At 38.6% G+C, this 24,469-nt stretch overlaps 1 protein-coding gene across 1 annotated transcript in view; it reads left to right on the top strand.

The window, feature by feature from the left end:
• The window catches only part of scara5 (scavenger receptor class A, member 5 (putative)), a 122,126-nt gene that overhangs the window by 2,532 nt on the left and 95,125 nt on the right, over positions 1 to 24,469 (top strand). Inside the window, exons 2-3 of the mRNA XM_085382033.1 lie at positions 2,959 to 3,076; positions 13,031 to 13,159. Coding sequence (XP_085238159.1) covers positions 2,965 to 3,076; positions 13,031 to 13,159 — 241 coding nt within the window. The 5' untranslated portion in view covers positions 2,959 to 2,964. The remainder of the gene's footprint in view (positions 1 to 2,958; positions 3,077 to 13,030; positions 13,160 to 24,469) is intronic.

Here is a 24,469-nt window from a genome sequence, read left to right as displayed (position 1 = left end):
CTAACATCTTAATTTGTATCCACTGCAACGTGCATGTTTATATTATAGCATCATTTTGTTGCCTAGCAACCACATAATCAGCGATTAAAACACACACAGTAAACAAAACTGTAGTATGGGCATGTGTGTAGCTATCTCATTCATTTCATGCTTAAAATTCTCTAATATTCATGTGGTGTTTATTTTAATTAATTTTTTATGATCAAATCCAGAAAAAACAAAGGTCTGTAGTTGCAGAGCTGGAGAGGTAAAACACTAACTGCTTGGCTTTCCCACCATCCTCTGTTGGCACTGAGCGATTAAAAGTGTTATATCCCACCAGACGCAGTGTAATTAGAAGATAACTCTCCCCACACGCACAAACACATGTATGGGAGTGTGGAGTTTTTAGTGGAGTCACCTAGCAACCCTAATGGCTTCTGCCTAGTCTTAGTCTAAATGTCAACCTGACCCCCTATCCTATCTTTAATGAGAGACTTGACTGAACGCTTTTTAATGACTTTCTCAAATACTCACAGATCTGCCACTAGGGTTTGTGGAAGTTTAAAACCCACGACTCCGTACTACAGCAGATTTCATTTTATCCCTCCGAGGTGTCTGACATAACCTCTCTATCCCTGTCTTATTTGTCCTGTGTTTCCTTTTATATTATTCATATTTGGTTTGCCTTATGCATACTGTGGGAAACCCTGCCCAAGCTAGAAAAGTAAACATGCTCGACGTAAAGTAAACAGTCTGGTGAACGAGTTCATGCTATTAGAACCTAAACATGCATGCTAATAAGTTCCTCGTTTTATTTAAGTCCTTAAGACTTAAATAAAATGTAAACCTCTGTGTGCTTTTATTAAAACTGAGTTACACAAGAGGTCATGTAACTCAGCTGCTTGATGACACTGTCAACCTGGTGCTCAAGGTGGGATTACTGCTTCCAAGAGAAGGATCTACTGGAATCCATAAATAAATCTGTTAAAATGCTCTGCATTCCTCACCTTGGGTATTTGAGAGAAAATAGAAAGTCAAACAAAATGCAGTAATGAATTTTGCTAATATAATTTTTTACATTTCACAGTGTTAGAATTTTTTTCTTCGCATTTTCTTCTTTAGTTCCACCAATATATTTGGAAATATTGAGCAGTCTGCCGGATTCTAGTTGTTCAAGCTCAAAGATACACTTGAGCTAATGATTAATTAAATCATTTATTTTTAATGTTATCATAAGTTATTACTCTTCAAATTATTGCTGGAATCTCAAATTAGAAATGGTAGTGTTCATATGATGCTAAACTGGCTGTAATCCCCAGCTTAGTTACTGGTAATTAAGTCATGTTTTCAATCAAGGGTTAAATTGGAATTACAACATGGATCCTTCTCATTCCAAGTACTTGTGTTTACCTAGGTGTCTGGAAAAAATGTGTAATTAAACAGTGATTATTTACTGGTTACAGTATTAACATGTAAGTGAAAACTTAATTGTCTAATACAATCTAACACAGTACATTCCCATGTTTAAAACTTGCGTTGTCACATGTTTAAAGATATGAAAACAGCATATGTGTAAACTGGAAATCTCTCAACAGTAGTATCCCATCTAACCAAAAATCCAACATCCAGAAAGTACAGAGCAAAAACTGCTTTTTATTTTTGTGGGCAAAATTTCTTATTCTGCTGCCACTGCAGACTCAATATATTTCAGAAAGTGGTTGTTAATTAGATACACTGTTCATCAGATAATTTATAAAATTGAGTATGGCTACCAGCTCTATATTTACTCACTTACCATTTCCACTTGGGCTAACATTCAAATACTCCACCATGTTTTGGAAAAGTGGCACAGAAGTTAAACCAAATTGCTTGAGAAGCAGAAGCCACTTCCACACACTGCTCACTGCCAGTTGGTATGAAAGGTGAATAACTCCTTTTCTCATGGCCTATGACTGACCTTTCATAATGTTTTATGTGTTTTCATTCATACCTTTTCTAAATGTTGCTTTCTAAAAGCAAAAAGACTAATGTAATTGGGCTGAAACATGACTTCTCTCCATCTCTGCTGGCTGAGGAAACAAATCGCATAACACTGGCTTAAAGACTGCCATATCATAAGCGTTTCCTTCTGTTTAGCTTGGAAATGTGTGTTTATTGTTGTTTAAAGCTGATCAGCGCTCCCACAGCTGCTCTACCTCATTCGCAGTAATAGAAGGCAGTAGCTCACACTTACTTTTTAAGGACCACCTGTACTTGTGAGATGCTGACAGTGTGGACTGTGTAGAAAGAAAGATGGAAGTTAAAGTCAGATTGTGGAAATCTATGGGGGGAAAAATGTCGACTCCTTTGATTCATGCCCTCAGTAGACAGTTTGCTGTTTACTTGTAGTCAAAAGGTATGATAAAGAATGGTCTGGTTTTGTGCATGCCTACCTTGTGATTGACAAATCAATCCTGTATGAGCATGGCTCTTTTAGTTTCCTACTAGCAGAAATGCACTCTGGTTTCAACACACAAAGGTGGCAACAGAAAAAGCTTCCCACTGGGACTTCAATAACCAAAAGGTGACTCTAAGGTGGCTGTGCCCATATTTTGCATATAGACAGTGGTTGACAGTCACTGAAAAAGTACATTCAATAACTGCAACCATTGCAGTCACAACGTAAGTAGTGAAAACTGTACATTTAATCTTCAGTTAACATCACATGCTGTTTTTAGGATGAAGAAGCTGTGTCTCTGCTTGAACATTGTATAACAGCATGGTTTCTGAGCAGATCATTTTAAATATTAGCATTTGAGGCTAACCAAAATAAAATACTGAAATGTAGCTAATATACAGGAAGCGGACTGATCCAGATTTTGGTTTCCATGTGCGTGTAAACTCACTCAACATTAGATTAAACTTTCAAATATTTATTTTGGTTTTAGACAGATTACAATCCTAAAATAAGCATATGTATTTTCTCTGTTCTCTCAGGAGGAGATGGAGAACAAGGCCATGTATCTGAGCACAAATGAAGAGAGAGAGAACGTCTCGCTTTATGAAGAGGCCTATGATGGACACAACTTGTCCAAACTCAACCTGTGTGATGAAGGTAGGAGGAATAACTGAGCTGTGAAAGTGCTGAGTTGAACCCAAGGCTTGCTGCTTTAGTTCTTTTAACTAAAATGCAGGCTTTTTCCAAAGGAACAACCTCGATTTAACCTCCCAGCGCACCCACTGCATGTCCTGCTGCAATAAGTAGGTGATCACAGATGTTTGTAGTGAAGGGTGTTCTCTAATGACAAGGGCAGCTCTGAAAACTTACCGGAAAAAGCAGGAAACAAAATGGAAAAATAACTGATTTTCAGGACCTTTTATTCATATATATACAAAAGCCACCCACACGCTGATAACAAAGACCGGATCTGTCAAGTGCGCTAACACACAGGCACAATGCTGTCACCCTTTGGCTCTCACGCTGCTCTCACTGTGGTCATCTATAGAAGCCAGAAATATCCAGGAGCAACATCTGTATATGTGTGTAAATGCAGGTGCAGCTGAATGAATCCGCAGTTGACCCTGTGGTGGTCTCAGGTTTCAGTGCAGGAACGGCCAGTTTGTTGGGAAAGACTTATTAAATGTCAACTTAAGAATTTGTTGACATTTTAATGGAAAGTGGACAATGGCCGTACAGATCAGAAACTGTCCTCGTCCACTTTTACTAATCCAAGAACACTTTCACACCTCATTCAATTAAAGAGAGCATTTCTACCAAACAGTTTTAAAGCACAAGACTGACAGAATTTGAAAAACAGAGGTTAAATTAACCAGGCAGATTGCCCAAAACTCTAGTTTCTCAAATGACAGCTTGAGACTAACTGCTACACACTTACATGTTAAGATGCCAAACTTTTACTGAAACATGCTCTTTGGCTGCTACTCTTCATCTTTGGGACAACTGAACAGGGGGTGATTTGTTTATAACACGCCTATTTAAGTTTCAAGTTTGGCTTACAGTTAACATTAGTGAGGTGTTGTTACTTTAAGTAGTGAAAACCAAAACGGGCAGTTACAGTTGTTAGCTGTGTGGTAAGCTTCACCTCAGCTTATTTATTTAAGTCACACAGACCTAGAGATGGTTTGGTGGCTCCTGGCAACAACCTGTGACTAGGGGAAAAATGTGTATTTCCTAACTGGCTAGCGAGTGGTTGCTGTAGGTTGCTGGCTGACTCCAGATAAAATTAGTCACAAAAGCTATACAGTCTTTTGGCTTCTCTCTTTAGGGGTCACCACAGCAGATCTGCCTCCACCTCACATTATTTAAAATATCCTCCTCTGTCACAATAAACATTTTCCTTTTCCTTTACATTTCTGTTAAAACTACGTTCATGAACTCTGTGGTCTTCCTCTTTTTCTCCTCCCCTCCCATGACATATTTTGTTTGGGATACCCACCATCCCCGCTCTGTACATGTCCAAATCATCACAGCATTGTCTCTCTCTCTTGATCTGAGCTAATCTCGTCCCTCATGCTCACTCCCAACTAGCAGATTGCTGCAATCACCCGTAGTTAGACACTGACTGGTCTGCAAACACTTGCCAACTGCTCACTAAGTGCTAACAAAACTGTGAAGAGTGTGAAGCCACTCAGAAACAGGGAATGTTCACTTGCATTTAACATATATCAAAAGTTACATCCTCTTTGTGACCAATTTCACCCACTGACAACAACCTCCAGCAGCCATGGAAAGGCAAGTGGTTGCTGGAGGTTGGTGATTGCCAGAGATACACTAACCGGTCTCTATCCCTGTGTGACTGAAGCCTTACAAAGCTGGATAGAATGTACTCATGTTTATTGTGACAGAGGAGGATATTTTAGATAATGTGAGGTGGAGGCAGATGATCTGTTGTGGTGACCCCTAAAGAGAGAAGGCAAAAGAAGAAAACAAACGTGTAGCTTTTGTGACTGATTTTATCTGGATTCAGCCAGTAACCTACAGCAACCACTCGCCAACCACTCAGGAAATACACATTTTTCCCAATTTTTCTCTGTGGAAGGCATTTGAAACATTTGTTAATGTAGTTATGTGATAAATAATATATCTTGTTCTATCATTAATTCCACTAACAGCAGAGCTGATTCTATCCTGTCCTCCAACCCACGGGTCAAGGTGTTCCCGGGTTATCAATATCTGTGATAATTATCTGGGCACAGAATGCCAGAGCTTCCTCAAACATAACTTATTTATTTCCTATCAATTGTTTAATTTCTATTAATTACCTTGGTCATATCACACTGTGTTGGTTTTTTTAATAGTCACAAATAGTCACTTGTAGCACATAAACGATTGGTTTTAAAGGGACCATAATGATAACGCTGTGGAGATAACGCTGTAGGTTATCGCCACAGGCTAAAGATGGAAAAGTCATCAGCATCACTAATGGAGCAAATTTTGCTGACTGACTGGCCAGGTTACATCCACAGATGACTGGTGTACTGGACAAGAATTTGAGGCTAAATTATGCTCTGTTTATTTGCTGTTTATGTATCAGAATAACTATTTACTACATTTTTATACTTTTGAGAGATATTCCCAGATCACAAAGGTAAGATAACAGAGGCGGCAAGTATTGGAAAGTCTGAGTGCTCTTAATTATGTCATAGTTTGGCTGTTTTTGTGCACAGCTGGGATTCTTGGTTTGTGTCTTTGGCCGGCCTTATCTGTGGTTCGTCATATATAAGAGAAGCCAGTGTGTCACTGCTTCCCCAGTTAATCAACAAAATCATCGTCAGAAAGCTGAGATGCTGGGGTAAAGTGAAGATTACTAGGGCTTTAATCACTAAGAGCACCGTAAGCACAAGCTAGCAGGGCAGTGAGGAGGGGACACATCAGGCTCGAGACCAGAATAAAGCAACTGAGCCTAGCGCGAGCACACCCTAAAACTGGATTTTTTTTTTTAAACAGCACAAGATCTAGCAGCAAATTCTCTACAAAAAATACATAATGCAAATATGATTTACAGAGAAGAGTCAAAGTTAACACAGTTTACCCAAGCAAATGGAACATGCTAATTTTAAATGATGTTGTCATTCATTGAGGGAAAAGGTTATCCAAAGCTACCTGGCTCTTTGTGAAAAAAGTGTTCGCCTAGAGGGAAATAGCAAAGACCCAGCAAGAACCACAGTCAAGCAGGAATAACTGGAAATGCATCTTTTCACATAGCCGTTTTGGCCCACTCTTTTACGCAGAATTGTTTTAATGAGTCCAGCGTTATTGGAAGGTTTTCAAGGATGAACGACCTGTTTAAGGTTATACCAAAAAGCATCTCAACCTGGACTTTGACTAAGGCACTCCAGAACTGTCGTTTTGTTTTTTAGAGCCATTTGTTTTATTATTGTTGAATCATGAACCTTAACTGAGGCAAGTGAGGCCTGCGATTCTTTAGATGTCGTTCTGCTTTTTTTGGGAAGTCCTAGATGGGTTGTCGATGTGGTCTTCGGGTAATTTTGGCAGGCCCGTCACTCCTTGGAAGGTTTGACACTGTTAGAAATTTTCTCCCTGTGTGTAATGGCTCTCACCAATGTTTCACTGAAGTCCCAAAGCCTTGGAAATGGCTTTGCAATCATTTCCAGACCGATAAATGTCAGTGACTTTGTTTCTCAGCTGCTTCTTTCTATGTTTCTTTAGATGATGTGATGCTTTTTGAGGTCTTAGCCTGCCTCATTTCATCAGACAGGATCTATTTCACTGATGTTTTGATTCAACAGCTCTGCCAGTAATCAGGCCTGGGTGCAGCCAGTGAAATTGAGCTTAGCTTTCCAAAATTGTGGTTAATTGTTTAATTCATGATTTAACAATGAGGACAAACCCTTTTTCACAGCACTGTAGCTGCATTTCCTTTTCAACATTTGCTCATAATCTATAAGCACAACCTAATCTACTTTTATCCAGTCATAGAACGGTTATAACACCTCCACCAGCTCGACTCAGGAGACATTATGTATTTGTGTTGGAGAGTCTCTTTTATTTTGGAAGAAAAATCCTTGCTTGGTGGTCTTATAATTTAAAGTGTCATTAAGTCCCCCCCCCCCCCACAGTCTCATGGATGATTAGGAATTATAATAGCACGCTATTATTAATTTGACGTTCACATGTTAATGGTTAAACGTGCAAGCTTAGAGTGGGGTCTTTAAAAAAAATCACCTGTCAATTACAGAGACCTACAGAGTGCCAAGTGTTTATGGAATCTGTTATACTTGCCAGACAGCATATGTATTTGATCTGGAAAGTTACATTTAAAAGAACAGCAAAATTCAGCCATTTTACCCAAGCGCGTGTACATACCCAGACTCACACTAACTCAGCTGGAAACAAACAGATTCTGTAGATTTGTCAAAATCAGTAGGATTTTTTTGTTGCTTCTCCAAGTTTACTAATAAAGGAAAGCTCAAAGTTTGCTAATTCCAGTCTAATCTGTTTATTAAACAGTGCTGTATGCTAACAACATATCGCCAAAGACACGTGAATCAAAAACATAAAACAGGACGATAATATAATTTCCAAATGAGTCGAGTTACTTACTGACTGGCTTCCTTTGCTCTCAGATGTCAGTTGAAAAAGAAACACTCTTAGTTAAAGTCACCAACTCAGGCTTAGATAGTATTCTTTTTTTATAAAACAGCCAGTGCAATGTAATCATGCTGAAGAAAATCATAAATGTAGGAGTTTTTAAAAGACAGTGTGGTAAATAAGCTTAGCTGTCTTTTTTTGGTCTCCACCACCTGTGCTTACAGTAGCCTGTGAAGCTTGTGAAAGGGGGCAACTAGTCTAGCTTAGTATAAAGACTGAGGGGGAAAAAATCTGGCTGTCCAAAGTTTAATTATATGCCTCCTACTACCTCTAAACTGTTTATTTAAGTCATACAAGCCCAGTTAAAGGAGTTATAACTCATTTATTGTGGGGAAAAAACCGTTACATATTCAATTTCCAGTGTTTATGCTAAGTTAATCACCTCTCTCGCTCCATACTTGCATAATATACAAACATACACACATGTATGCCATGGAAACGATTTTCTCATCTCGTATACATCCCAAACTGTTAAAGGTCCAGTAACGCATGTCTCACAGTCACACTGAAATGTTTGATAATGTTTCCCTCGTGATACATGTTGTTATGAAAATGTTTGCTGAGATTAAAGAGCGTTACGTGTCATTGTTTGCAGTTTAGTATTCCAACATCACTTAAAGAGGCAGACTGGCTTAGAGGACCATTTTGGTTTCTATACACTCCAACTATGTGACACGTACATACATCTAAGCCAGCTGTGTTTGTCTAATGCTGGAGGTGTGTGTGTTCTTCATCATAAAGTGTGTGTGTGTGTGTGTGTGTGTGTGTGTGTGTGTGTGTGTGTGTGTGTGTGTGTGTGTGTGTGTGTGTGTGTGTGTGTGTGAGAGAGAGAGAGATGGATTGTCATGGTCCAAATGAAACCCTGCTGCAACATCATGACTGTTGACAGGAAGATGGACTCTCATTATAAACTCGTGTGAGATTTTTATCACAGCGTTCATGTTTTCCCTCGGATACCTACGGCCTTTTTCCCAAGACATTTCGGATCAAGCAAGATCGGTGGAAAGCATGCCTCTGTACCCTTTGGAGACTGACTGATCCATGTATTTGATACAGTTATGTCGTCAAATGTATTTAGGTAATCAGATTCTGAGAAATCATAGCAAATTAATCCCATTAAAGAGATCAAGATAATGTTAACATTTCACATTTTTCCATGTGGTTTATCTTAATAAGAATGTTTAATATTTAGCTGTAGTTTTCCGCTTTCCTCTTGATATGTAAAACAGCTGTCCACAAATAGCTTTTCCCTCTTGATAAGAGTTGGAAACTTAAGTGCATTTGTAAAACGAAATATATGCTTTATTATACTAGGCTTAACTATTTTTTTTACTATAAATGGAAATTGCTTATATTTTAAATAAGGCAATGTAAGCATTGTATTGTTTATTTGTCCATACTAGTTGTATTTTAGAACCTTTCTAATTTACCAAACAACTTTGTGTAATATTAAAATTAATTATCCAGACAGTGAACAGAAATTAAGAGTAGCTAGCTAGTTTAATTTAATCAGTTCAGTGCTGGCCCTCAGTGGCTTTAATTCTGACTTCTTTATGAAATCAAGAACTTATTTTCCAACAAAAAACAAAAACCTTACATTTCAAATCAGAAATCTTGCTTCTGTATTCTGTTCAGAAAGCTACTTACAATCATAGCCACTTCACTGGTTGTCCAACCCAGTACTAGAAAGATGCAATCTATTGCATAAATGCGTGCTAACATCACACAGTAGCTGCAGATTTGTCAGATGCACATCATGATATGAATCAGCTGCTCCAAAACCTCCCGAAGGTTCTCTAATAGACTGAGAATTGTTGACTGTGAAGGACTGTGTATGATAGCCTCCTGGAAACTACTATTAGAAGTAGTGCTGCTCATAAGCATTAGCAACAAAAAGTCACGTATGCTGTGACATTTAAACAATGCTAAATTGGTACTAAGGGACCCAAAGTGTGCCAAGACAATATCACTAAATCACCATCAGCCTATAATGTCAGATGTTGCTATAAGGCAGGATGAATCAGTGTGTTTATACTTTTCTGACCCCACTATCTGAATGTTGCAGCACAAATTAAGATACACAAACCAGGGAAAGTTTTTTCCAATCTTCAGTTGTTCAACATTGGTGATTCTTAGCGAACTGTAGCCCCAGTTTCAAGTTAGTTAACAGGGGGTCATTTTAACCCTGTGTACATGCATAAATACAGTGAGTTACTGCCAAGCATTGGCTGAACAGATATTCACATTAACAAGCAGTTAAAATTAGTAGTGCAACGGATCACGGTTGATCCGAAATCCGAACCGATCCCACTCCACGGTTCGGTACGCACGTGATCCGAAGATTCGAAAAAGAAAAGAAAAGTATGTGTAAGGTGGCGTGGTGGGTCTGTCAAGCGATAGTTTTGGCCATCGCTAGCGGTCCAAGTGGCGGAGCAGAGGAGTTTGCGGCATTTAAGCAGCACTTTGCTGCCCAATCCGACCGGGCTAAAGCTATTACAAAAGCTACTGGTGTTTAGCTGCAGACGGGAGGCCATATTCCGTTGTGCAAAACAAGGGGTTTAAACTGTGATGAACGTGCTTGAGCCACGCTATGATATCTCGTTGTGCGTCCATTTCAGTGTGACAAGGTCGTTCCAAGCATGTATGAGCAGGAGAAGTATAGGCCCTGTCTCAATATGCGTACTTGTGCGTACTTGCGTACTCGTGATACGTCATCAGTCGGAGACCAAGTACTGTTCCAATTCTAAGTACTCATCAAGCCGAGAACGCGAAAAAGTCCTGGATGTGTTCTCGCTCCGCCTGTTTTATCGAGCATGCATCGGTGGTGACTTGTGTGGACTTGGTACAGCTAAATATCCCAGAATGCATTTCGTCCAAAACTCAAACGCAGCAATGGCGGACAAGCGGGGCTGAAAACTTTTAAATATTACTCTTTCTGGGTCACAAAATAAACTTTTAAGTTATTTTCAAGCGAGAATGTAGCTGTGTAAACTTCAAATATCTGCTCGATTTATCAAGATGTCATATATTTCCAAACGTGCTCCGATGTTTTCGGAGACGTCTGTGACCCACCAGCTCCATAGCAGACAGCGAGGTCGAGGATCACTAGAGCCGGCGAGAACAGCGGACTCCCGGCACATCGTTTTCAAACCCCCCACGGTCTTTTCGCTACTCAGGTTAAACAAACCCCAAACCCCAGCAGCTGTCTATTGTACTAAAATAAAAATAAAGGCGTTCTAACATCACATCTGCTTGTTTTTAAAAGTTATGGCTGAACTGTCCCAGGCATCTTCTGTTGCCCTAACTACAAATGGGTGGACCTCCAGGGCAACAGAAAGCCACGTGACCATGACCACTCGTTATATCACAGCGGAGTGGTAGATACAAAGCCCTGCACTGCCCTATAGATTACATTAGATTAGATGAAACTTTATTTAACCCTCGGGTGGGTTCCTCCGGGAAATTCAGTTTCCAGTAGCACAGCACCGACAGAAGTTTCAGAATGTGAGCAGAAATATACCATATATACACATATATAAATACAGAGTATACAAAAGAGATAAATAGAATAAATAGGAATAAGAATACAAGGGAACGGCACATTTCAAGTATTGTGAGTTTATTACACCGTTGGATATTAACAAAAACTATTGCACAGTGAAAAGGCACTACAGCTTACTTGTTCCCCCCTCCTTTGTCCCCGTTTCCCCTCCCTCTCCCCTCCAGCGAGGAGTTAAACAGTTTAATGGCGTGTGGGACAAAGGAGTTTTTAAGTCTGCTGGCCCTTGACTTTGGGAGAAGCAACCTCTCACTGAACAGACTCCTCTGGTTGTTTATGGCCGTGTGCAGAGGATGCAGAGGCTGCCCAGCATGGTCCATAATGTCCATATTGCACCTTAATTTGTTTTTATATAAGTGTGTGGAATGAGTCTTCAGTTGAATGTTTTTTAATAGGCAAAAAATACTTAAATAAGTAAACGGCGAGTCGAATTTTTGTCTTTTTTTTCTATTTTTGCTGATCCGGAAATTGATCCAATCCGTGACTTAAAACCGTGATCCAATCCGAACCGTGAGATTTTTGATCCGTTGCACCACTAGTTAAAATGGTGTACTTAATGAAGTGCCCAGTGAGTTTATAGTCATATCAGCTGCGCTTCAAATCTCATAATTACGTCTTGTTGTTTCCTTGAGACAAAAATGACTTTATCTGTGTGTAACACAATAATCTTTGAATTATACGTTTAATGTCTGAAGAAAACACATAATTCTCTTTTCTATTCCAATATCTGATGAAGAATGTGACTCCTTAGAAAATCTCTTCCCATCCTCTTGACCTAAAAGGAATGTTCTCATCAGCAACATCAACTGCCTCATTGCTGCTTCCTGCCAAGCTGTCTGACACACACACAGATGTAGAAGGGAAAAAAAAGTTCATTACTCATAAACGGTGCTGTGTCAGTTTTATTAAGACTAATTCTCAAACATCTGTTTGACCTTGAGAGCAGTGCTAAGTGCTGACATGCATTACAGCAAGAGCTCCTTAGTGAGACCATTTGTGCAGTTCATGCTGTGTAACGTAGTCCACTCAGATGAATTCCCTTATAGGAAACTTTGTGATGTATGTGTGTTATGATGTACTATAAGTTTAAATTTATTAACTGTTTCCGTTGTAATAACCCCAATGTTTCCAGATATGATATAAGGAATATACAAGTAATTTCCATCAGCGTAACTTTGTGCTGAACATTGGGGGGGGGGCAAGATCTCTATTTTGCTGGTAATAACTGAAATGAGTAAAGAAAATCAACAGCCTATTTATACAAGATAATTCATAACTTTATTGGGGGGGGGGGGGGGGGGGGTATATTGGTTGGGTCTGATATTTGGGGGGGTCAAAACCCCCCTAACCCCCCTGAAAATTACACCCCTGGTAATTTCCAACCAAATGTAAACTTGTCATCATACAATTAAATGGTTTTGTAACCAACTTTTTTTAATTGTTACTTAATACTACTAAATATCACTATTTTCACAATTTTATTGGCAACTTCTTGCTTGGTTGGACCTTGAATGAAATAGAGAGCAGCTTTGTTTTTCTGTTTTTGCACAGGCAATATTATTATGGAGTATTATGCAAACGTGATCAAATACCTCTTGGGTTCAAAATGAACTTTCAGTTAGCGTGATTGCTGAGTTTTGGGCGTCATTCAGAAGTTCAAAGAGGGAAAATATGGATGTTGGGAATCTTGGATTTTCTTTTACAGTTATTATCAGCAATAAATCTGATTTCCATTATGTTCACTGACTTTTACCTCTGTTCTTTCACAACGTAAGAGACATTTAGCCAAATTGTTGTTCTTACTAGGAACAACCCATGGTTAATGATTTCGTTCAGAATGCCATTTGCTGGTATTTATAGTAAATCCTTCTTTTCAGTTTCTACAAAGCGTCGCAGGAAGCAGGACCAGTGTTGCAGCCATCTGAACTCCCTCTCATCTATCAAGTACGCCATTGTTTTCCTCTACATCCTGGTTCTTCTCACCATATTTGGACTTTGCCTTGCAGGTAAGGTGTGTGTGTCAGTGGATGACTTTGACAACAATTTATGATGTTTAAGAAGCTCTTAGGAGCCTCAAAACAGACACTGAACAGTGATCTAAGAGAAATCTTTAAGTCAAAGGTTCAACTTTATCTCTTATGAAATCAGTTGAAAGCTATTAACTTCAGTTCAAGCCACTAACACTACATATTTTGATAATCTCCTTATAAAAGATATAATAAAAAGAATGACATAACGTGAGAAGAAGAGCATCATAAAAAGGTCACATTTTTCTGCCTCCGTCTCACCCTACCCTTTATATCCTGTTCTTTCACAGCAATCCTCTGAATGTCCTCTCTAACAACATCCAAACATCTTCTCTGGTGTATATAGTCTTCCTCTTCTCCTCAAGCCTGGCAACCCCACATTCATTATTCTTTGCCCAATTTTTCCAATATCCCTCCTCTGCATGTGGTGACCTATTGTACAGATACTCAAGATATTGTGTTTATTTGGAAACTCTGTTCTATTGGAAAAACTGAGAGTTTTTCCTGTGGAAGTTGAGCAAATCTGCACTCCTATAACTCCTGCTGTGCTTTTGTTCTGATGTTTTGCTTGTGTGCATGCAACGAGATGTTTATTTAAAGTGAAAACCGTTTAAATAACACAGAGAAGGCAGTTTTGTTTGTTCAGCTCGCATGAATAAGGTTTGTGACTGACTGGATATCAAATGATCTTTCAGCTGTTCTGGATCAGTTTTTCCAAATGCTTTTGCCAGCTGAATTCAACTACACTTTTGCACCAACCATTATGTTTCAAATGCAATACATCCTCATAAATGGCAAAACAGTTTGTTTGTTTGTTTGTTTGATTGCCTTCACATTTGCAAAGACAGGATCTCTGCTCTGTATAAAAACCTGCAAAAGTCAGTTTTGATACGTTTTTACATGTAAAGAAAAAAACTTGCTTTCTTTAGTCACGGAGTAATTTGTTAATTTGGGTAAAAATAGGCCATCTTATAAGTTTGATGACTTAAGAAGACCAACCTTTACTATGTTTAGCTGTTCTTCTGTTTTCTTTGTTGTGGAGTGGAGTACACATCTGCTTCAGACCTTTCTGTAAAGTCAGATTTTCTTTGCATATGTTCATTATCATTATCATTGGCATCAAAGTCATAGTAATACTGGGCTTTTAATCATTTCTTGAACAGTTATTTTTCCAAAAGACATAGAATGATTGTACACCGTACATCTTTAAATATTTAAAAAAAAAAAAAAAAAAAACACGGATTGGGTGCACAGGAATTTCTTTTGGAAATCCGCAGAGGTTTAAAAGTAAACATACAGGGTCAAGCATATATTGCTTACTAACTTTTTGTTAAATTTGCCTTAGAGAACTGCTCGACCGGATGCTTTGCTAGTCATCAGTACACTTCTGGCATTATTTTTGGGGGATATTCTGACCTTGACAAAATTGTTAGTTAATTAAAATTAGTCTGTGTGCTAGCAGACCTGGCTTTTGCATAGTCTACAAAATCTTCAGCTGGGAGATCTAGGATTTGGGAAGCCCATTCCAGAAGCTTAATGGCTATTTATTAAAAGAAACAAAGGAAGGAAATTCAAGGATCATCACCACTTTGCCAGGGTCATAAAAAGACCCAATCGGTTACACTCAGATCAAAGGAAATTTCTTAGGATGCTCAGAAACAATGCAAGAACCATCAAGGCTAAACCTGCCATGAACTGTAAACTGCTGGAACACCAAACTAACTAGAATGAGTCTTTTATCACCGTAGCCGACCACGAAAGAAGCCCCTGCCGTAAAATCCACATCTTAAAGCTTGACTGAAACACAATTGGCTGCTCCAACAGGACAATGAACTGACAGGACACCTATTAACAATGGTTTTGGAAAAAAATAGCTTGTAAAAGTTGGGTCCATGCCAACAAAGATCAAGTATTCAGTCAGAATTATGCCAGAAGCTTGGTGATAGCTCACAAAAGCATTTGGTCAAGTTGTAACTGGTTAAATCACATTTAAATAAATATGAATATAGAAGTTTTTGTATTTAAAATGTTAGTACCAATGGCAAGGTTGCATTGGTGTTTACTTGGTGTGGCAGAGGTGGACATTTCAACAGATATGCTGTTTGCATTTAATTTGTTGCTTATAGATAATCATTTACCCATTAAATTTGATTAGTTTTCAAACACACTAAATTAGTATTACTTAGTGAGTCACTATTTTTATTGCTTTGTTTGCTTGTTTTGTTTTTTCATATTAGATGAGCAACTCCACAATCTTCCCTTTGTCACTGAAAAAGTTCTGCAGGTTGGTAACGGCTGCTGTAGATGAGACACATTTATCCTCAGTTTGTAGAAAATCTGACAGAGAGGAAGAGAAAAGTAGAGCGTAACAAAATGTGGCTGTAATGTCTTGGACACATGAAGGAAGTGATTTTATTGTCCATCATTTACTCTCTGTCATGTAGATTTAAGGTTGAATTATAATGTAGGACACACACACACACACTTACACACTTACATCATAGAAACCCATTTAGTTAGCTTTAAGTAACACTTCGGGATGCAGTCTGAAACTACTCCCTCTTAAACTGTCTGATCTCGTTAAGAACTGAGAACATGCATGCACAATATGAATGAGCAGTCATTTGAAGTACAGCCAATGTCCAACAAAGTCATGATGCTGATTTTATTGCCTCAGTTCATTTGACAAAATTTGATTTTTAATTTGTACAAATGTTTTTGTGCCAAATATAGTATCAGTTTATATAACATTAATGCAACTTTTTCTGTCATCTTCTAATCAGAGTTGTGAAGTCATTTTTTTCAAATGCAATATAAAGTTGACCTTTAGCCCTCTCCGGCGTCTCTGCTCCTACTGCAGAACTCGACACATGTGCGACAGGTTTAAACCTAATTCCCACATGTGACAGCTCTTCTAAAGAGATAAAGCAAGACAGTGATTTCCTTTGACCTGTATGGTTCCCATATTGCCATTAATCCACAGCTGTGCGTTTGCACAGAACTCCACTATATATATATTCTGGGTGATGATAAACAGCACCACCTTTGAACTGGAGTTTCAGCTTTTTTTATTTATGACATTGTATCCTGTTCTTAGCTGGCAACTGATGTGGTCTTCTGTGGTAAAATGTAATCTTACAGCAAACAAAGAAAGTTTAATTTTACCTCAGATGTTGCTGGATCCCATTTTCTTGAAACTGTAGGTTATTGTGCTTTTCTTGGAAGATAAACTCATGCACAAGCTCAGTGCTGTTCTGTAGCACACCGATTATCAAATTTACTTAAAACGAAGAAGTTGAAACTAGAATCCCAAACGTTTCTCTGGCAAAAGGCTCTTTCATGTTTCTTCTGATGAACAGCCAGTGACCATCATTGGTACAACATGTAGCGACGAGGAGAGATTAGTCATTCCCTTACTCACCAAAACATCCTCCAAGCTTACAAAGCTAGAATTGTCTTAAAAGCATAACATGTTTTCATGATCGGCACAACATAAGCGAAACAGAACAGTGGAAATTTGGACGTGTGAATTATGGGGGAAATTAGCATGAGCTGTTGTGACTTCATATCAGGCAGTCCTGTAATAAATTCCAGTATCTTCTGAGCTGTAGTTCCACCTCCTCCTGGTTAATTTGCCGGTGGAAAAAAAAACAACCCACTGGCATTGTGCCACAGCGGTCACATGGCCAATTCATTTGTATGTGTCCGTGAATGAGACAGCCTTTAGAGGTGTGTCTAACTTTATGACTGTTACCTTCTGTGAACCCTGCTGTGGCCTCCTTATAAATGTCAGCTCAGCCATAACAGGAGAGGAAGATACAGACAAACAGAGACTGAAAGAAGTTGTGAGTGCAGAGGAATAAGGGGAGATAAAGTAGATAAAGAAGAAGAAGCAACAGATCAAAAAGTTTGCTGTCTGGCTCCAAGTCAGCAGGATCCTGGCGGAATCGACTGCTCACACTAATCCTAATTTCATTTCAAGGCACTGCTCTCTCTGAGCCACCCACTCATGCCGTAACCACACAACTGATGCCATTTAATGGATGTGGCTCTGTGTGTATTCCCAGGCACAGAGATGTAGTTAAGAGTTTGGAACTGCTTTGCTGTTGTCACTGAGGTATTTAGTTATTTAAAGCTTTTAGATGAAGTTGTTTTAGAAAAGCAATCAAACCAGGCTTTTCAGACGACCTCTCCTAAATTAAATGCCGCCATCCAAAAGCTAAGTGGCTCCAGCTAAGTGTACGGGAGGCCCCTTTGCAGCACACATACACCAAGTGCACGTACAGACACATTCAAAAATGCTGCCAGTTTTCTGTGCAGTCCACATTCTCTTGTTGCTTGAATTCTCACTTGACTTTGGCTTCTCTTTTTTTTCCAGCGCTTATGTTGCCTTCTTGGCCTTTTCCCTCTGAAACAAAAAGCCTCCACTGTCTCCTGTGCATTCAGACACATTTATATTTGATTTTCTTCCGGACTCATTATGCATTATGCCTTGTCATTGAAAACATCTGCATTATTGTCATAAGTATAATGTAGTGTCTTCTGTGTCAGCGCTTCTAATTCTAAATCTTACATTTGGACAAGTGAATGATGGAAGGGTCGTAAACAGAAACAGAGTCGAGTAAAAGCCAAATGAAAGAGGATAAAAGAGCCAGATGAATCCTGCTCCATTTATTATGTGGTGAAGAGCTGCCTCGTCAGTTTTTTACTCCTACAAGGTTCCATGCAGATAGCAGAGACCTCTGTCCCCGCAGCATGAGAGAGATGGGTCTGCCAAAATGTCCAGACTTTTAGCAGATCAGAGAAGTATGTTAGAGAAACCTTTGTCTCTGTGTAGTCACTTATTTTGACTGACATGCTTCAAGAGCAGGGTAGATTCTTGAAAGACATGCTTGCCTTTTGAGCTGAACTTGGCTAATGTGAATGTATGTCACTCTAAATGGTGCCAAGATGGGAATTGATTTTTAAGACTTTTGTTCCCAAAAGTCCAAAGAAGAGAGGGTTGTGGAGAAGTGGTTCTCAACTTGGGTGATGTGACCCTCGGCCAGATAAATTAGAGCGCTTTCCACATCATTAGCAGGATACTAAGGAGAAACTTTCTCTTTCATACATATTGCAACATTTAATTTATTTTGACTTATTTCCTGTCTTTCTTTTCAGGTTCTCGTCTGTAAAACAAAAAGTGTTAGAAAGTGTCCAGGTGAAAAGGTCCCACCTTAAATCCCACACATACAAGAAAGCTTAGTTAACATTTTAAGAATGGTTAGGAAACACAGTTATTCTTAAAAGACTTAGTCCTTGGTAGGAACTGAAGGACCCTAAAGCAAACAGTTCTGTGGTCATAGTATTTTAGAAATAGACCCATTAATGATCCTTACTTGACTTTGAGAAGCACTGATTGCATTTGTAAGTTTTCGAAAGATAAAAAGAATGAGAATGAACATAAAGCCATCTTGCATTCTTGCTAAATAGTGTTAAAAAAGTGGGGAAAAAATATTGATCTTTTCAGAAATCTTTTTGATTTTTACTGTTTTTAATTGTCTGACATGTAAGACATAGGCAGCATATATCCTCAGAAGAAACCCTCTTTCCTCTGTGTGAAGGACTGGGATGTTTTTGGTTGCATTTTGGCCAGACAGTGCAGCAAATACCTTGCTCTACATCTGGAGTCAGTTCTTGGCTGACTTCAGATGCACCTAACAAACACATTTAATAGCTAGAGATTGGCCCATATATGGACTTGCAAACAGAACCTAAGTTGATAACTGTCAGGGTGTTTGAGACAAGAGTGTTATGCTTGTTATGCATAATCTCTGTTTATGAGCTTGATAGGTATCCGACCATCACTGCTTACTATCATACGCACGACCATGAAAAAACATTGCAGAACTGCTGTATGGCATATTTCTGGGTCATTTGATTAAGGTCAGTTTATAATTTTATTGCATGCACTAGTTCACTATTGCAATATATACAACAGTTCCTACAGCTGTAGCATTTAGCATGTACTATATGATGGAGAATTGGCATAGATCATGAAAACTGAGTCATATTTTCCAGTTGGTAAAAAACATGGAGTTCACAGGTTTCCCTCCAGTGGTCCCGTTTTCCTTTGCTAGTTAACTGCTGGATAACATGATGTTATGTTTGTTGTTTTTTCTTTTAAGCCATGAAATCTTGCAACAAGAGTTTGAGTTTTTTCGCTGATACTGTTGGTACTACACAAGCATGTTCTTGGCAAGTGGAAATGGGCAATAGGCCTCATGTCCTGAAACAGCTGTGGTTTATTTTGGTTTTTCGCCTTTATATTAATTGGGTTTGGTCATGGTTATGTTATCATAATTTTGTGTTTTGCATCAGTTTTCCCTGATGCAGCTAAATTGTGCTTGGCCTTAAAGAAAGTAGATTATTGATGGAAAAATATCAACTGACAGCTATGACCTGCAAGCAGAGGTTTGCCTTGGAATGAACATTGGAAAACTGGACAGAATTTATCATGATCATAAATCAACAATGTTAAAATATTTTGTATTTTCATAAAGTTGCTTTTCACGACAGAGCGACTATCCTTTATAATCATAAATCATTTCATTTAAGTTTCATGTTAAAAGTAATGTTTTGTTTCTGTGTTATCCATGGCTGTGCAAGATCACAGATACAAACAGTGGAAATGAGCTTCCTTCAGAGAGTAGCGGGGCAGTCCCTTTAATGATAGGGTGAGGAGCTCAGTCATTTGAGAGGGACTTGGAGTAGAGCTGCCAATCATCTACATCAAAAGGAGCCAGTTGAGGTGGTTTGGGCATCTGGCTAGGATTCCACCTCAAGTCCTCCCAATGAACTAGTGGCGGTGGCCAGTGAGAGGGAGGTCTGGGCACCTCTGCTTAGACTGCTGCTCTCTGTAACCTAAACCCAGATAAATGGCAGAAAATAAATTGACTACTTTACTTGCCTACTTATTTTAGTGTGTAAGTAGCTGCCTGGGTTTGTGGAATACTCACAACCTCCAGTATGTTAATTCATGTTTACAGGCATTAATTTAAATTGTAAATTAAATTTTTATTGATTTTTCATATTCATGAAAACTTTTTTAATCCACCCAGTGTTTTATGTAATAATTCACTTTAGTGTTCACAAAATTAATACTTTCTATGTTTGAAGTGCAAACACAGCTTTATGTTGAACTTAATTATTTTATCACCACACCTGAGACCACAGTTCAAGTTGCAGCAGTTAAGACTTCTTTTCAAACTCTGTTTTATTCGTTGGCCCATTAACCCATCCTGTCTGGGTAAAATATTTGCTACAGACAAGTCATATTGTCATGGACTTGCTGTGTGCTAGGCAGGATGTAGGACCCAAACGCAGGACTCATAAACAAAAGGGCGAACTAAAAGAGGCAGCTCTATTTTGTCTGTAAATAACACACTTCAAATACAAAAAACTAAACTAGACACGACGACAAGGACTAAAATACGCAGGCAGGATAACGAGAGGATGGGGAACAGGTGGAAACACAGCTGGAACTAATCAGAAATAATGAGACAAGGGGAAAGCAAAACTAGACCCACTGCACACAGGACAGGGACTATCAAAATAAAACAGGAAACACACGGCAGGAACAGAGGCACGGACTTGACACTGAAACGTCAGGAACAGAGGGAACACGGAGCACAGGGACAGGAGTCACAAAGTGCGACATGAGACACGAGTGACTGAGGAACAAGAAAATAAACATGAAGACAGAACTAAACCTACACTAAACATGAGGGGCACACGAACAAAACTCAAGGGTCATCGACCCAGGACCATGACACATATACATCCTGTTAAAATACTTTATTTACAAAGTAGTGCTAACACAAAAAAATACATGGCAATTTCTATCCATGAACCACAAACGTATACAAATGTGCCTTCTCATGACTCTATTTGATGTTACAAATATTTTAATAACATTCAAGCTCCTGTGATAGTTGCTGAAAGTACTAGAATGAGTTTAACTGTGATTAAGGATTTCTTGTGTGCTTTATCCAACTCACATTTTTCTGTGTTGAAGGTCCCTTTCTATTCTGTTTATAGCCGCATGTTTTTAAGTCCTCCATATGAAGATATTTTTGCCCAAATTTTTCTCCTGCACTAACATAAATTGTGATCTGTGGGACACAACTGAGGCACAGGATGCCAAAAACCTGACCGTTAAAAAAAGAGAAAAAAAAAAACAGTGACCGGCTCTTTTTAGCCCAACCACAAGCTTTAGATTACTTTAGCTCTTCTGAGGATATTTAAAAGACACACTCGTAATCTTTATTATTCAAGATTTTAAAAAAAAACTGCCTTTAATCTAGACCATATGTGTCAGACTAAGTTGGTCAGTATAAAAACTCTCTGAGGGTAAATCTGACACCACAAACTGCCACTCCTAGCAACTTTAAAGACAAACTTTAAAGGTCTTAAATCCCTTTCTTGTGGAAACAATAAGCATTCTGGCTGTGGAAGATGAGGTGTTTCTGACCTCAGTCTGTTTATGTTTTACACGTGTAAGACATACTGTTCCCAAACACACATCGCATGCAGGAGAGTAAAACCTCCATCACATTGTACATAGTTATGACCGCAAATAACTACATGAGTAGAAACATAGTACATTTAAATATGTAATAAACTTTATCATAGTCTTTATCATAGTCATAATATAAAACATGCATAGTCTTTCCAAATAATACCACAAACACATTGGGATATAGAGTACTATACACTTACAAAAATGTATGCAGTAACTAGTGTGTGTGTGGAAAAGTGTTTGCCCTCTTCCTGGTTTCCTAGGTTTTTGCATATTTGCCACAATTACATGTTTCAGATCATCAAACAAATGTTAATAACGGACAGAGATAACCTGAATAAATGCAAAATGCAGTTTTAGGAGGATGATTTCATTGTTTAGGGTGAATAGTTATCCAAACCTACCTGTTCCCGTGTGAAAAAGTAACTGCCCCTCTTGTTAAATCATGAATTAAATGTGATTAACCAGAGTTCAGTTTCACTAAACACACTCAGACCTGTTAAATCAAGAAACCACTTAAATAGAAGGAGATGAACCTCCCCAGGAGTGACCTCCAATTACTCCAGGAGCACACTGACGACTCATCTAGGAGGTTGCAAAAAACTCGAGAACAACATTAAAGAACATCAGGCTTCACAAGTCTCAGTTAAGGTCTGATTTCATGATTTAACAATAAGAAGGAGACTGAGCAAAATTGGCATCCATGGGAGAGTTCAAGGAGAAAACCACTGAAGAGCAAAAGGAACACAAAGGCTCAATTTACATTTACCAAAGAACATCGTTATGATCCCCAAGGGTTTTGGGAAAATACTCTGTGGATTGACGAGACAGAAGTTGAACTTTTTAGTAGGTTTTACATCTGGTGTAAAAGTAGTATTTCAGAAAAGGAACATCATACCAACAGTATAATATGGTGATGGTAGTGTGATGTCTGGGGTTGTTTTGCTGCCTCAGGACGTGGAGGACTTGTTGTTGTAAATGGAACCATGAATTCTGCAGTCTACCAAAACATCCTGTAGGAGAATATCCGTCCATCTGTTGGTGACCTCAAGCTGAAGCACACTTGGGTTCTGCAGCAGGGCAATGATACAGAACACACCAGCAACTCCACCTCTAAATAACTTAAGAAAAACTGAAAAGTTGTGGCATGACCTTAAAAAAGCAGTTTGTGTCTGAAAATCCTTCGATGTATCCGAATTACAACAATTCTGCAAAGATGAATGGGCCAAATATCCTCAACAGCACTGTAAAAGACTCATTGCCAGTTACTGGAAACACTTGATTGCAGTTGATGCTGCTAAGGGTGACCCAACCAGTTATTAGGTTTAGGGGGCAATCACTTTTACATTTAAAAAATAAACACATTCATTTAGAAACTGCATTTTGTGTTTTCTTATGTTATCTTTGTATGATATTTAAATTTGTTTGATGATCTGAAACTTTAAGTGTGACAAACATACAAAAAAATAGGAAATCAGGGAGGGGGCAAACACTTTTTCACACCACCGTACGCATGTATCTGGGATTTACACACACTCTGGGTGCCCTTAAATTGACTCTAAGAACATAAAGCCTTGTTCTAATGAGTTGCTGTTCTCTGGCCATGGCCCTTTGTGAAGAAAAGAGTCTGGAAATGTTCCAGCATTCTCAGTAGGAGTCCATTATTGAAGGAGCACGCACACCCGCACTTGTTCAGACCAAAGAGGAAGAAAAGTCAGTCAAGACGAGGAGTCCAAAAAGTCAGCAGATGACCTTATTCAGAGAGTCAGACACAGGCCATTAACATGTCAGGGATAATTGGACCTGATGTCTTTCTATTCTGTGTCCTTTCTGAATACTGCAAAGAACTTTTTTTTTTTAGTTTATTTTGAGGCAAGTACATCCAAGAAATCCAGCAGTAATGATTACTTGCATAGTTGCATCGATATTAATTGGTGGGGTGTAAAATTACTAAACAAATTATATTTATTGCACTTTAGCTCATTTGTTTGCAAGTTTTGATTTCATTTTTATCATGAAACATGGCAAACATTACTGACAACAAAGATAAATCTGCCAGCTGCAAGTGAGTGTCTGTGATATGCTCTTCTGCTCAAAAATTAAGGAAACATCATCACAGTATAACAAAAGGTCAGTAAAATCTGTTCAGTTAGGAAACATAAACCACTGTGATTCGATTTTGCCTGCTTTGGTGCAAATGAAAATGGCAGCACTGGAAGTGTACTTTTATACTGAATAGTTTTTCAGGCGATGATCACATCGAGATTTTCTTTTTGCCTAGTTTGGCTTTTGGCTAGTATCCTTGTCATCCTTGTTATCGTTGTCAAATGGTACCTGCAGCCTATTCAGGTTGCACAGGTAGTCCAGATCCTGCTCTGAGTGTCTCACATGTACTCACAAATAATTGTACTGCACCAGTGAGCTCTAACAGAATAGCAGTAAATGACTGGGATAAGAATATATTAGCATTTCTGTGGCATCTTAGACTTACTATATAGACACACTTGTTATATAATATTTATATTGTGTAAACTTACCTTCTCACAGCATCAGTCTTGTTTCATTTTTTGGTTATTGTGTGAAGCTGCAACTCTGTTCATGTTCATTTTAAACAGATCTTCTATGAAGTATAAGGTTTTCATGGTGGCCCTGGAAATGCAAATGCACTGCAACTTCAGAAAACAAGAGTAAATACAGAAGTAATTCAAAAGCACAGAAAACAAAGTAGA

Source organism: Rhamphochromis longiceps, linkage group LG15, assembly GCF_057381845.1.
Source record: "Rhamphochromis longiceps isolate RC_006_pf linkage group LG15, R_longiceps_female_GT1.1, whole genome shotgun sequence".
Lineage (NCBI taxonomy): Eukaryota > Metazoa > Chordata > Actinopteri > Cichliformes > Cichlidae > Rhamphochromis > Rhamphochromis longiceps.
This window is presented reverse-complemented; position numbering and strand designations above follow the sequence as displayed.